Genomic DNA, 15,743 nt, shown 5'->3' with positions numbered 1-15,743 from the left:
AACAAACGAATTACAAAATTAAAAATAGATATTATGACAGTATTAGGCCCGGCATGGCCTAGCGCGTAAGGCGTGCGACTCGTAATTTGAGGGTCACGGGTTCGCGCCCGCGTCGCGCTAAACATGCTCGCCCTCCTAGCCGTGGGGGTGTATAACGTGACGGTCAATCACACTATTCGTTGGTAAAAGAGTAGCCCAAGAGTTGGCGGTGGGTGGTGATGACAAGCTGCCTTCCCTCTAGTCTTACACTGCTAAATTAGGGACGGCTAGCACAGATAGCCCTCGAGTAGCTTTGTGCGAAATTCCCAAACAAACAAACAAACAAACAAAAATTCACCTTGAATTATATCCAACTTGAGAGATGTTAAATTGGTTAACACAACTGAGCCCAAACTGAGAGATGATATCATTTTGAATGTATTAAATAGGAATGGTCACTGATTGTCTGGTTATACTTTTGAGTAATCTAAGAATGGGAGATGAGAGATGATATCATTTTGAATGTATTAAATAGGAATGGTCACTGATGCGAGTAATCTAAGAATGGGAGATACTACATTAGTACTTTTATGATTTGAAATTTTGGTAATTACGTTCAAGAAGAGCAGTATCGCTGCCTTTCTTCTTGCTCAAGTGGCAGAGAAGTTGCAACAGAGTTCAAACTTCGACTGTTATTACATTAAAGACCCAATACTCCTTTGTATAATAAAAATCTGGTTCATTATTTTACGCTATGGTTTGTCATTTTTAAACAAATGTACCAGTGCGTTGCACAGTGAGAGTTTTATGAAACTTACGCAGTTGAGCATGAAAATATAAATAAAGTTTAGCTACCTAAATTGCGAGTAAAATTTCAGTAGAGTTTTCTAATTTTTTAACCTCGGTTTCATTTGAGGAAATAAAAAAACTTTCCCTCACTTTTAATATAGTTGCGTTTTCGGCTTCATCAATTACTTTGAATATACTGGGGTTTGGAAACATATCATTCATTTATTGCATGCTGAAGAATCCTTGAACTGTCCCTGAAACTAAAATTAAATTGTTATTTTAAATGATCTCCAATCTTATAACAGTAAGCTTCCCCACAAGTTTAAAAATAACTCGTTGCTATTAAGAAAATTGAATACAGTTTATAAGCCTGAATAAATTCTGAACTATCAATGATGGTATGAGCACAAACTGAAGGTGAACTTGTGGGTAGACCCTATTAATTGTAGTGTATAGTTTCTTCTACAAGACTTGTAAGAGCACTCCTTCCCGTGGCACAGCGGTACGTCTATTGACTCACATCGCTAGAAACCAAGTTTCGATACCTGTGGTGGGCAGAGCACAGGTAGCCCATTGTGTAACTTTGTGCTTAATTCCAAAAACCAACAAACAAGACTTGTGAGTGTGGTCGAGCCTGTGTATGGTAGAGAGGTCATTACCTGCGGTAGATACTGAACGGTTTTATTGATGGTAGAATTAACAAAGCAGTTCGGAAAAGAGTTAAGTTTTAAAATAGATTTTAGTCTGAGTAGCTCTCATTGTAAAAGTTATATGAAACTAGTGATACGGTGTGTGTATGAGACATAAGATATTTCACATGTTTTTGTTTTTTTTAATGAATGGAAGAAAACTGCTGGATGTTTAGTTTGGTACAGTAAGTGATCTTCATTTTTCGAATGTTACAAATCTATCACCAACGTGGCAATTGTAAATAAGCGGTTTGAACTCATTCAGTTAACTTTTTTCATAAAATAATGCGTTCCATTGCAAGTAGAATCTTGAAGGCAACGTGCCTTGGTAGTTTATTAATTTAACGCTAGTAATCTGAAAACAACAACAACATATGAATTATTCATTCTAAATTCGTGTTTATATCAAAGTCCGTACTAGAATACACAAATCATTTTAACTCTTACCTTTCAAGGTAGGTTCAAATGTGCCTTTGTTTGTTTGTATTAATATCGTATATCGGTCGTGACAAAAATATTATAGAGTTGGTGTTACACAGTTGGAACTGAAGAAAGTATTACGAAGACGGTTGAGATCAATTTAATTATTGCTTATTTAAGTTCATAGTTAGAGATTAAACTGTGAGTCTTGAAAGAAACAATTGTATTGTCACTTTTCCTCAACCTGCATTTGTTTTGAACCACCTTTTATAACGTCACTGTGATAACTGTGCTAACGTCTTAGAATCAGATGTTGGACACTTGTTTGCGATGGATATTGAATGGTGGTATTAGTAATCCTGCAACTTATGAAGACGTATATCGAATGATATGGGACTAACGTTGTATCTTTTGTGTAAGAATAATTTAATTTTAACTTATGGTTATGGGGCTGTGTTTAATAGTTTAGTGGCATTATTATAAAGAAACAGTTTAATGTTAATTATTGATTTTTATTTTTCATGTATAAAAGTCAAAGTATTCTAATTGTATTGGTCAGGATTATTTTGAACAATTTATTAATAATATTATGTGTTGCTTTTAGAATCTGGGTTGAACTTCGAGGTGTACTCAGAAAAGGGCCCTTGATAATAATCACTTCATCATATTAATTGATGAAGATTCCCAAATGTTCCAAAGTTGAACAGTTACCATTAAGTTAATTGCTGGGGATACCAATAAGCTAATTCTTTGATCAACTTGAATTTTTCAAACAATTCTTTAGGAATCTCACAATATTTTCCCCAACTTTTGTGAACATCTTACCAAAGACATTTTAAAGTGCAAATTATACTGGAAGTCCTACGAGGATATTTTTGCTCAAACAAAGAAGTAAAATTATTTTTATCAAATATTTAAAATTTAGTGTTCAGTAAATAATTCATTATGTATTAGTAATCAGTGATGAACCTAAAATTTTAGGAAAGGGAGAACATTCAAGAGTTATACTCTGATTGAGGTATTTAAGATTGTTAAGAGAATTGATAGTGTTGATGCCATATTGTTTATTTTAATGTTGATAGTGAAAGGAATAGGGAACACATATAAATTTTGGCAGGATAAAAACTAAAATACTTTGGTTGTCTTTCAATGTTGTAGAGGTAGCAAGTTTAGGAGAAAAATAAATTTATGAATGAAAAGAGCAGGCCTTTAGTTTTCTTTTTTATTTAGTTTAGTGGATGGAATAGTCGAGATGAAGTCATAGGTCATTTGTTGCCCCTAATTGTTATATGTTCTGATGTGTTGAATGTTCAAGAAAGTTTTTATGTGTTGGGAAAGTATAAAAAAAAAAAAAGATTTCCTACTTGATTAGAGGTTGGTAGCTTTTTAGCAGTGCAAACAATATATATTATATTTTAAACATATTTTTATATTAGAATTACAGTTGATAGATGTAGATGGAAATAATTCTCCAGGCTATGGAAAGGAATGGGGTGTCCTTGTCTAAACCAGTCTATGGAAATTTGTTTAGCACAGATATAATGTATCTTTACTTTAAATAAAACTACAGGCACAAGCATATTGAAGTGATTGCACTATTAAAAGTTTCTCAGTTTTTCATGTGTGGCTTTAATCAAATATTCGGAATTTTGACTTTGTTACCTGGGTCTAAAACAGAAGTACATTTTCTAGGAGTCTTGTCTATAAATCATTTGTATTTTACATTAGATGGAAAATGACTGTAAAATATTCAAATCTAATTCTTAAATTTGTGGAAACAAGGGTTCACAACAATTTTACGTAAAATATTACTAGTATAATGCTTACAACATAAATATTAATATTATTCTAATTAAAAATTTGAGTTTAATCAATAAATTAATATTACATTCTACTCAACAAGAGGCCTCTTACTCATATCAGTACTTTAAAACACAACTGTGTAGTTTTTGAATAAATAGCAGCTAATTGGGATTCCTTAAGTGGCCACACTATACACCGTATTGCAATAGTACACTAAGTCAGCTGATGAATTTGTTGTGACTGGGGTATAAAGTCATAATAATCTACCTTTATTGACTTAACAGGACTCTTGAGAATAAAATCAAAATTAAAAAGGTAGTGTCATTAAAGTATTATAGTATGAACTTGTGTAGTGGTTTGTCTGATTATGATATATGTGCAGATAATTTGAATTATTTTAAATAAAAAAAAAGTGATAGTTAAGATATGTTAAGAGTTTTTATTTAACTTTTAATGCAAATGTTTTTACTGTAGATGAAAAATGACCTCAATAAGACAACTTATTGAATGTTAACTGATGAATTAATTAATATAATAGATTATCAATGAGCTTTGATTACAACAGGTAGTGTCACATAAAATGATTAACTGAAATTATGAAGAAATTGATTAATGTTATTAAAATAATATTCTAATTTTACTATTTTTTACTATGTGATTTTTCTATTTTTGATTATTATAACTATTCAAGTTTTGGGTTTTTTATCTAGAAACTTTGAAATTAGAAGCTCATGACTTCATGTTGGTGCTGTGATCAGCTTGATGCAGTCTCCCAATTTTGTTGAGGAAAAACTACCAGTTTTTAGTTTTCCATCATCTCTCAATTTTTATTCTGATGATCATTCATCTCATAAGCAAATTCTCACACTATACAATCCATATGATTTTCCTTTGAAGTTTAAAGGTATATGTATTGTTTTTTAGTTAACCAGTAATTTGAAAGACTTACCATTTCTTTTCTTTGTAGATTTTATAGAATAATTACATATTTTAAATATTCTTGCAGCCACATGTACCTACTTTACAAGTATACATTTCAGTTCAATTGTTTCTGCTTCCTGTAGTTTTTGAGTATCAAATAATTTTAAAAATATAAAGTTGTTGTTATTGAAAAAAAGTCATGTATTTGCACAATTTGTATAATTCATAACACAAAATTATGCATATATACATGATAATGAAATTAATTCTTTAAAACTAGGTGAGATAACCAAAACTTGATAATTTCATTTTTGGTTGACCTGTTAGCTGGAATATTTATTGTATAAATCATTGTGATAATTTATATCTAACAGTATTTGTGACATTTCTGATATATTTATGAAAGATAGCTTTGCTTAAGAACATTGAGATGTGTGTACTTTGCATAGCATATGCTTTATCCAAGTAAGAAAGTAGAAATGAATTTTTAAAGTAAATGCTGTCATGATGTTTGTGCATGGAAAGGTCACCCATTTAAACATTAAGCCTATTCAGTCATTTTGACTAAATTATAAAATGTGATAAAGGTGTTGTGGTGAGAACTCAATTGTAGTGGAAAACAAGTAATTTAGTTTTGTATTAATCCTGTAGAGGTGACTGTTTTACATCTGCAAAGTTAACCTTGTATATCATTAAGAATGATAGTACTTAAAGAGTAGGGATTATGATAAAACAAAACTGCTTGTTTAAAACCACCTTTAAAATGTCTAAATACTAACAATTATTATTTCACAGTATTGGCTGGTAAAACAAAAACTTATTGTACCTATAAAGCTACCTATGTATGTGTTTATAGGGTATATTAAAATTTTGCTATTTCAACAAATTTTCATCCAGGTAAGTAAGTTAATTTTCAGGAGAAGGATATAAAAAAAATGACAAAAGTTATCACTGATTCTTTCACAGAACTCTTTCATCTGGGGTTCTGGTGATTCCATTCTTGTACTAGAAAGGGTATTAATGTGTGTGTGAAAAAGATTCTATGTATGTGTATAGAATGGATATGCTTTTATTTTGGAGATATAATTATATTTTAGGATAGGTTGGTATAGATTCTGATGAGTAATAAAATCAAGTTTGGTATATGTGTACCCCACACTTAGTACTGCCTGCATCCAAAAAATAATTAATAAAAAGGAAGGAAATGGGTAAAATAATATATTTATAAAACCTAGCTAGCTGTAGTAATATAGAAAGTTTTAATCCTACAGAAAGTGTTGAAACAAGGAAGTCAAAATTACAAAATGTGAGTTACTTAAATTTTAAGATTACTTTAGCTAGTGCATTACATATATCAATTTGTACTTGTTTTTATGTGCAATTTAAAATTTTCTTATATTTGTATGTATATAAGATTTATGAGAGAGAGAGAGAGTTAAGGCACTTGTGTACAGCCTAAAGAAAGGAAGAAATCTATCAGCACATTTTATATATGTGTATATATATACATATACAAGTATGTATAATTACTTTTGTGTTGAAATTTACAAGCACATTTCAGAAGTAGGAAATTAAAAGATAATGCTTTTATAAGGACTTTCTTTTGGATCATTATGAAAAGCATGATTATCTAGGAACTGTATGCTCTCAATTAATAAGGGTGATATATATACTCATTGTAGTTTAATTTGATATATTTTATTTTCGTAACTTGATATAATTGTGTAGCATCAAGAAAGAAATGCACTGATGTCAAGAAAATGAAATTGCAGAAATGAAAATCTACCAATTTCTTGATTATTCACAAGTTAAATAATAAGCAGGTGTGCATGGTAAACTGTAGTACTTGTTTCAAACAATTTATGCTCTGATATTCCAATATTTGTAAAGACATCAATCAGTAACTACCCTGAGAAGTTTTTAAGCTGAAATATTGCATAGTGTTTGGGAAATGTACATTTTAATTAATTGTGATTGAGAATAATGCACATAGATGTAGGTCTTTGTAATGAAGTATAGATCTAAGCATTGATTATAACTTTTAAATATACATTAAACAAGTCTGCTAATCTGTAAACATTCAAATCTGCTGCTGTTTGTTTGTTGCTATTTGACTCTTTTTCAGTGAGAGTTTAAACCATTTGAACTTATATTCTAAATATTTTTATGTTGTAACATATGGATTTCTTGAGAAAAAAGCAAAGTTTTAATAAAACTAGAAGGATAAAATGTTGAAAACATTAGAAATGTAGACAGTTTATTCAAAATTCAAGTGTTACATTTGAAATTTACTGTAAAAACATGTCAGCTAAAAATCTGTCTTTACCATTTGTTTTTACTAAAACTCTATATTAGACATACATGTGGATGTCAAGAACAAATATTTTCTCATGAATTGTAAAATGTATTTCTCATTTTCAGTTTTGAGCACTGCACCACAAAAATTCACTGTTGTAGACCCAGAAGGATCAATAAGACCCCAGTGTTGCATAGATATGTGAGTAAAAGATGTGTTTTTTTCCAAGAATAATACTGGTAGATGGAAATTTACAATTCATAGTTACAGTTTTGTTCAACTACAAAATAGCTATCCAGACTCTGCTGGTAATGACTAGTTAGGGACAGATTCATGTGGACAGTAACTTTTTAGCTGGCTTATGTATAAAATAATTATAAAGTGCAAGCAGAATTAATAGGTTGAATTTTTGCAATTTTCTTTTTGATTTACTCTCATATCATTAATTGTATGTGCAAATTATTGTTTAACACTCCTACGAAAAGTGGGGCCTAATAGACCCCAGAGCAACTTGAAAGGTTATTAATATTAGGCTAATAATTTTGTATTTAAATGAAATTGCCATTTAAATCCATTAATGAATGGATTAACGAGATTCCCACTGTCCCTATCTACTATCTAGCGAAACCACAGCCAGGGGAACGGGCTTGGAGAAATCAGGACTAGAAACGTCTTTTCGTAGGAGTGTTAACTTTAACATAGCTTCAATATTTTGCTACTAGAGCTCTTCTTACTAGTCCTTCTCAGTAAACTGTTTTGTTTCTTAGTCAGTAGCATCCCCTTTAGTTCTACACTTCTCAGCTGGATTTACTATACTCCAAAGGCAAATTGCACCTTTGAATTGAAAACATTACTGTAATTTTCCAACTATAATACTCTCCAAAATATAGTATGTATTCTAATCTTCACGAATAGAGAGTTAATTTTGCCTTGTTACCATTAATCATATGCACCTAGTCTTTTACAATACTACAGTCAAAGTAATGTTTTGGTAATAAGAATCTTAATCTCTAATTGTGCATCTACCATAATACTAGCTATCTTTGCAATCTTGGCTGGCAACTAAACATAGTCATATCTCTAGAGCATCTGTAAAATTAAGAAAAGTGAGTTTGCTTCAGTGCTTGCAATATAAAAGTTGCACCAACTATTCAAGATAGTGATTTGCATTCAAAATTTGAAGGTTTCACCAAGCAAGATGTGTAGTTTTGAATATCCAAACATAATGTAGCAATAAGTAGTTTTGTATTTCCAATCGTTTCTATGGTGGAATTCTGCTTGCAGATTGAACCTTTTTTGTCTTTATGTAGACTTTTCTCCTCTACAAGTCTTGTTGATAAGGGTATGGATTTTAGGCAATCTTTTTCATGCCATCTTAATTTCTAAACAGTTCTTCCAGAGCAGAGATGGATCTACATCAAACATCAAAATTCTTCATCATTCTGTGACTTTTTCTTCTCAGGTATGTTACTTTTCTTCACTCTCTCCTATTTCTTATTATTTTTTATTTTCCCTTTTTTCATTAATTATGTTTCTCTTTTTTCCATATCTGAGTTCATACTGAAACGTTTTTGCCTCAACTCTACTTTGGTGCCAGTATGCCTTGTCCTCCTCAACTGCTTATACATATACTTTGGCTTACAATGGACCTGAATCCCTTTTCTTGGACCCCCAAACATTAAAGACTTTTTTTCAGACTTGGGATTCTGATCAAGAATCTTTTAATATTTCTCAAGTTTAATTTCCTTGCTTCTACCTTACCCTTGTCCCTGCTAGTACAGTGGTAAGTCTACGGATTTACAATGCTAAAATCAGGGGTTTGATTCCCCTCGATGGGCTCATAGATTTCACACTTCATGGGCTCTCTTCAAGCACTTCTTGAAGGTGGTTCATCCTGGTAAAACTTTTGCCTTGGTATCTCCACCATTTCAGTGTGGGATTCTAGATGGATGTGAACAGAAATTATGTATTTTATTGAAAGTGAATATTTGTCAACACTAAACATGTATTTCTGATAGATACTTACTTATGCTCACACTTCCCACCTTTCCTCCTCATTTCTGGTGCATCTTATTTTTTTGTCTAATGTCAAAATAATGGTTGAACAATTAGTATGGAGGGATCCAACTGTGCTAGGAAGCTGTGACACACTCCCACTGACAGATGGATATTGCATACTCATTTGGATGTAACAATGCATCATTATCATGTGGGATTACTTAAGATTAGGTGGGAGCCTCAAAACTAGTGGCAAGCAAAAGAATTCACATATAGATGGCAACACTGAATTAGAGGGGTTGGATTTCAGAAATGTATTTTCTGTGTTGGAATTTTTCCTACCATCATACAACACTCTTGTTCTTTTAGGAGGAAAGTAGAAAAAGTTTTGAGCAAAACTCTAAATTGAAACTTATGAACATTAATATAAGTATAGTTTTATTGATTTTAGCCAATCATTTTTCTCAACCTGTGTTGTCATGATGTGATGTAACTGACAATCTGGTCTTTGAGAAGCCATAGGCTGATGATCAAAAACAAAGAAATTTTTTTTCTTTCCAGTCAAAATATGAATTTGTTACTGGATTTGTATTGGCTAATGCAAACTAAATGATATCATACTGAATATAAAATGTACTGTTTTATGTGGTACATTAATTTGTTCAAAACAACCATGTTTAACTTTTAGTCTGAAACTTCCATCACAGAGCATACATTTGAGATGATAGTCAAGTGTAATACTTACACACAAAAAAAAAAGAAGAAAAAGAAAAGAACAATTAAAACAAAAATATTTTTTGATGATAAGAAACCCCTTTCAAATAAATACATATCTCAGAACAGCTAGTATGGGTATTAACACTTTTACTAATAAAGCAGAGAACAACATTTCAACCTTCTTTGGTCATCTTCAGCTTAACCTTAGTTACCTAGGAAGATTGAAACATTGTTCTCTGCTTTAGTAAAAGTGTTAATATCATACTAGCTGTTCTGAGATATAAAAAATAATTTTCATTTAAAACTCATTTTTTTGGATATTTAATGAAGTAATATCTTAAATGCTTGTTTATTCATGTCCATTTATTCAGCAGTTAATATGATGGAAAGACCAACTAAATGATTCTCTGTCAATGTGGATCTCCAGTAAGTTGACATTAGTTTTTATTTGGAGAAGTTTGCATGAGTGCCAGTGCCAGAATAATTATCTTACAATATATACTTTTGGGAAGAGAGAGAGGACTTTTTCTTTCTTTACAAGATAATCTGTTGCAAGAATTGCTCCTGTTGGGGTTATTAATGATAACACTTTGTGCTCATTAGAGAACTTCAGTTCATTGATGTCCTTCATTGAGATTGTTGATCTGTAATAGTGATGTTTAGACTCATAACTGATATTTGGATATTACCAACACTAAAATTTTGTAAATTTTATAATTTAAATTGTAAATTGAATAAATTTTTCTTGGAAGAGACTAAATGGTGTTATGAAGAATAATAAGAAATATTGTTTGGAACTGTTGAAAAGAGTTTGTAACAAGTTCTTCAACTTTTGCATATTCAAACATACTTGTTTTTAACAAATTTCAGTGTCTAGATGTGAATTTGCATCAGTTTCCATCTCTTTGGCAATTGCTTTTGAATCTGTCAGGGTATTTGCAAATTCTCAGGAGCAAATAATTATCAATGTAAAACTGGAGACATGATCCATAATATTGTTATAATAATAAATAATAATAAATGTAATTTGACAATGGAAATAACCTAAGTCCTTTAAAATTGTAAGGCTTTAATTACACTATGTCTGATAAATGTCTTTGTTACTCAATATATACACAATTAACTGACTATGTTATTAGAAAAGAAATAATAAATGATTATGTAGATAAGGAACTTGACCTATAAATTCTATCATCTCTGGCTTAACAAAATAATTAATTAAAAAGATGATTGCATATGATTTTTCACAAACCAATATTAAAGCTAGAGCTGTATACTTGTTTTATATTGCTACATGTGTGCTCTGAACTCTGTACCTGTTTGTGTTACAAGTGAGTGGACTTCTAATCATTGATGAAAATTAAGCTCTTGATTTTTTTACAATAGCTTAAACTTTTGTTCTTGAAGTGAAAATGTGTGTTGAACTTGGTAATATTGTTTAAAAATTTGAGGAAAAACAACACAGATGTATTTTTAATAAATGTCCTTTATTCGTGACCACAATTTTACTAGTAATAACATCATCAGGTACAGACCGTTTTGTACCAAGTTTTCCTCAGTTTTGTAATTATGGAGTTTTACAAAGTACTGATGATTTCAAGTATAAATTATATTAATTGTTTAATTCATATTTCTTAATACATTTAGTCTTTTCAGTAAGATTGCTCGAGGTAACCAGATTATCAGTTTGATATTACAATTTAAAAGTGATGCTGTGAGAAGAAAGTTTCATTAATTTTTGTATTTCTTTATTCAATATCAAGTTAAGAAAAGGATGATTTTCAGTTACTGACCTCCCTCCTCAAAAGAAATGATGGCTGAAAAATATTCTTCTCATTAGAACATGTAAATGTTTCTTAACAAAAGCTTAGAGAATTCATAATACCTTCAATGTATCATCTTAGTATTATACCATGATTTAATGACACAGCTCTAAAATATATTTAATATTTTTTGTGTGGATTTGTGGTAACAAAAATTTAATTAGAATTCATGGGAATTTATGTTAAGGATCTGTAGCAAAGATACCTTTAATTAACAATAAATTGTGTAAAAAAATAAAAACAAACTACTGAACATACTTTAATGGAAATTAAACTGTTTAAAAGATGTAAAATTCATGGTCTGTATTTCCCTGTGGTAATTATTTGGTTTTGAAATTGAAAAATGTTTTGTTAAATTTTTGTATTTTTGGTTTTTCTATGGTTTAAATATTTATTTCACAAAAGAATGTGGAACTTCCAAATGTAACTTGAGATTTTAACTGTTCCAGACAGTAAGTGAACTCTTAGTTTATTTAGGTAAGTTCTGTGTTTTAGATTACAGAGATGTTTTTCTCTAAATAGTATAGTTCGTCACAATGACATCACACAGAACAATTATGGAGTCACTGACAAGTTTCGAATTCAGGTGCAAGAATATGGACATCATCAACTTTTGGGGAAAAAGGATATTTCAGCCACTCTGTATCCATCCAAACTTGACACTAATATATCTTCTAGTGATGAGTCAGAACAGTTTGAGCAGCTATCAAAACAGTCATTGCCAATGGTGCAAGCTAGACAGTATTCTATAAATGGAGTGCAAGGTAAAGTTTTTGTCTGAACCAATTATATCCAGTACCATTATTTATATGAATATAAAACAAGTATCAATCATTTCTATAGCAGTCACATTTCTCAACACTTAATTGTAATGTCATAAGATGGAGTATGAATTCACGTTTTGTAGCAGTTCAATATCGTAGCATCATTAGTACTTCTATAATGAAATATTTGATGATGTATATGAACATTTGAGAGTTGTAGTCTCAAGCTACATTCAGTTTATCAGCCCATTTAAGTCAGAGATACAGAATTAGTGTATATTCAGTGATGTTTTATGTATCTAGGCATGAGAGGAAGTTTGATTTAAATCTTGTTCACACATAAACTGTTCCATTTTTTCATGGTGGGAAACTGTTTGAGACTACAATTTTAGCTAGATCTTACAGTAGGATTTTCTTCATTCTGATATGGACATGGTGAGAAACAATAATGTGGCATTAACAGTTACAAAGCAAGTTGACTATGAAGTAACTTTTTTTACACTGACCCTTCAGTATGATGTTATTGAAGATTGAAATCTTTATTATACAATTCAGCTGTAGAAATGAATTAAATGGAAAGTTTGGTAGTTTTCAGCTTATTTTAACAGATATAAATAGATTAATATTGTTTTTTTGTTTTACAGGAAGAAGTAACTCAGGATTGAGTGTAATTGTGATTTTAGCTGCCATTGTGTGTGTAATTGCTTTGATGTTACCAACCAAAGGAGACCCAGTGGGAAGCCTACCTCTTTATCTTCATCTTAGTGTGCACCAAAAACTTATTGCTGCTTATACCTTAGGTAAACTATTACTGGGCAAGCATGACTAATATACATGTATTATTCCTTTTGAATTAGTACCTTCAAAAATTTTATGTCACAACAAATATGTGCATTACACATAAATATCAAGTGTTCAGTATAAATATGTATTAAAAATTACTGCAGTATTTTTTGTAAAATATGTAAATGTCAGTTGAGTGGAACATCAAACGTAAAGCATTGCCTCAGTATATACAGTATGATACTTTCTCTTGGTATTTTACATGACTGATATTAATGTTTTTGACTGGGATACAGTATATTTTAAAATTTACTCAGAGTTCCTAATAGGAGGTATTGAATTGTATAAATTTAAAAGGTGTAGATACATAAAAACAGTAGTGACAATACTTACATTTCATAGTAAAGTAGTGAAGATTTGGCCTGGCATGGCCGAGCGAGTAAGGCGTGCGACTTATAATCTGAGGGTCGCGGTTCGCGCCCGCGTCACGCTAAACATGCTCGCCCTCCCAGCCGTGGGGGTGTATAATGTGACAGTCAATCCCACTATTCGTTGGTAAAAGAGTAGCCCAAGAGTTGGCAGTGGGTGGTGATGACTAGCTGCCTTCCCTCTAGTCTTACACTGCTAAATTAGGGACGGTTAGCACAGATAGCCCTCGAGTAGCTTTGTGCGAAATTCCAAAACAAACAAACAAAAGTGAAGATTTATTTACACACCACTAATAAATAAATAAATAAATAAATATATATATTTATATGTTTAATACATATATATAATATTTTTTGCGAGGAACTGTAGTAACAAAGATGTTAAATAGAATTCATGGGAACTTGTAAGTTAATGCTATGTAATGGAAAATGGTTTTGTGAAATGTTTCTTCAGACTGTTGTTAAAATGCTAAGAGTATTGAGTGAAATTAACAAAACTGACCATGCAAGTATACAATAATATAAATACATGCTGGTTTTAAATAGTTTTCAAAATTATGTTGTTAAACATTATGTGCAGAGTTTACTTTTCATTTTCAAAAACATTTGTTTTCTGTTTCTGATTATTTTAATCATCATTTCAAACAAAACGATTGAAAGCTTGTTATCATATTTCTACAGGACTTGTGACCATGGTGATCTTCAGAACTTGATGCAAGCCTGTGCCTGGAGTGTAACAGAATGACTCATTCATTTGCTTGAAAGAAAATTGGAGTATTTGGTTTCCAAAATTTTACCATCGTATTTTCCATTACATGATGAAGTTGTTAAGGAAAATGTGAAGTGTTTAGGAAGACTTAATTTTGACTTTTTGCTGTTTTGTTTACTAACAGCTAATGCATTTTTAATATAAGTCTGTCAAATTAGGCTTGAGTGACCCTGTGTTTTATCAGTGTGTAACAGCAATGAATTTTGTGTTAATTTTTAATTTGAATGACTTTTTAGAATTTTTTATAGTAGTAAAATGTGTTTTTAATCTGTGTTCCTTTTATGATTTGTTTCAAATCATGGTATCTTACTCAAAGATGTATATATGCAAACAACTTCACTGAGGAAAGTATTAAGTCTATGACTAACATACAGTGTGCAGTTGACTACTTTGACAGAGACATAAATACAAGATTCACCGAGGATACAGTTATAGACCAGTATTGAGAGAATGAGGAACCAATTACATTTCTTGTAGTTAATTTGCTACATTTGTCTCCAGGAAGAGTAAACAAAAATGTTGATGCAGAAAATTAGGTTGTTCTTCAGTTATACAACTATAAAAAATGTACATACTGGAAAATTTATAAAACTTTTAAGTATATACTAAAATCTTAAACACTGGACTTAAATACATACCATGTTTTATATCATAACAAAAATGTTTCATCTAATTATAATGCTACTGGATACCACTGTCTATGAAAAAATTTTCTGGATTGATACCTTAAGTCATTAAAAACAAAGAATGATAACACTATGTAACACAAATTTTGTTCCTGTATAGTATGTGTTATTTCTTAATTGCTTATATTGTAAAAGTACAGAAAACGGCCATTATTCCCTTCAAACTTTGCTTTTGTGATCTGGATAATGAAATTTAGAAATTAACTTATTTTCTCTGTAAAAATGGGCAAATTTGCACATTTTCATTTACATAAGGTCTGAATAAAACAACATATGAATCAAGATTTACATGTATTTATACTAACACTATACAAAAATTAACAAAAATGTTTAGAAGTGAGTATTTTTTTGAGATTTGCGAGTATAATGTAAATCACTTTCACGTATCAGTTCCCGAATATAGTCTCCCATCGTGTTTTCATTTTACACTTCTTGGTAGCGGTGTTCAAAGTCCAATATATCTTGGTGGAAGTGCTTGCATTGCTCCTCTGAGTATGTTCCCATGTTTTCCTTGAATTTATCAAGATGAGTGTCAAGGATATGGACTTCCAGGGAAATTCTGCAGTCCATTCTGCTATAGTTCTTCACCACAGCCTCAATCAATACCACATAATAATATTTGGCCTTGTGATTGCCCAAGAAGCTCTGAACCACTGTGACAAAGCTATCCTCAAGTTTTTTTCCTTCCTATTGAGCTTCTTGAGGAATTCTGTGTACTCGAGGATCTTCTTTATTTGTGGTCCAACGAAGACACCATCTTTGACCTTTGCCTCATACAGCTTAGGGAAGAAGTCTCGAAGGTATTTGAAGGCTGTAGACTCCTTATCAAGAGCTGTGACAAATTATTTCATAAGACCCAATTTTATGTACAATGGTGG

At 31.0% G+C, this 15,743-nt stretch overlaps 1 protein-coding gene across 2 annotated transcripts; it reads left to right on the top strand.

Annotated features, from left to right (window-relative positions):
* The first annotated feature begins 1,532 nt into the window (after positions 1–1,532).
* LOC143232435 (motile sperm domain-containing protein 1-like) lies at positions 1,533–14,450 on the top strand. 2 transcript variants are annotated; one of them, XM_076467889.1, is made up of 6 exons: positions 1,533–2,292; positions 4,391–4,584; positions 7,023–7,098; positions 11,958–12,199; positions 12,844–12,999; positions 14,092–14,450. In XM_076467889.1, exons 2-6 carry the CDS (start codon positions 4,443–4,445, stop codon positions 14,121–14,123), a joined length of 648 nt encoding a protein of 215 aa, XP_076324004.1. In that variant the 5' UTR covers positions 1,533–2,292; positions 4,391–4,442; the 3' UTR covers positions 14,124–14,450. The 2 variants fall into 2 exon arrangements, with proteins under 2 accessions (XP_076324004.1, XP_076324005.1); XM_076467890.1 differs by having other exon boundaries at positions 1,894–1,912.
* The last annotated feature ends 1,293 nt before the right edge of the window (positions 14,451–15,743 follow it).

This window comes from Tachypleus tridentatus, chromosome 11, assembly GCF_004210375.1.
Source record: "Tachypleus tridentatus isolate NWPU-2018 chromosome 11, ASM421037v1, whole genome shotgun sequence".
NCBI lineage: Eukaryota > Metazoa > Arthropoda > Merostomata > Xiphosura > Limulidae > Tachypleus > Tachypleus tridentatus.
This window is presented reverse-complemented; position numbering and strand designations above follow the sequence as displayed.

Coding starts and splice junctions, on each gene's coding strand:
- LOC143232435 (XM_076467889.1), top strand. CDS start 4,443: ATGCAGTCTCCCAATTTTGTTGAGGAAAAACTACCAGTTTTTAGTTTT. Junction 4,585..7,022: donor TTTTCCTTTGAAGTTTAAAG/GTATATGTATTG, acceptor TCTCATTTTCAG/TTTTGAGCACTGCACCACAA. Junction 13,000..14,091: donor TATTGCTGCTTATACCTTAG/GTAAACTATTAC, acceptor ATATTTCTACAG/GACTTGTGACCATGGTGATC.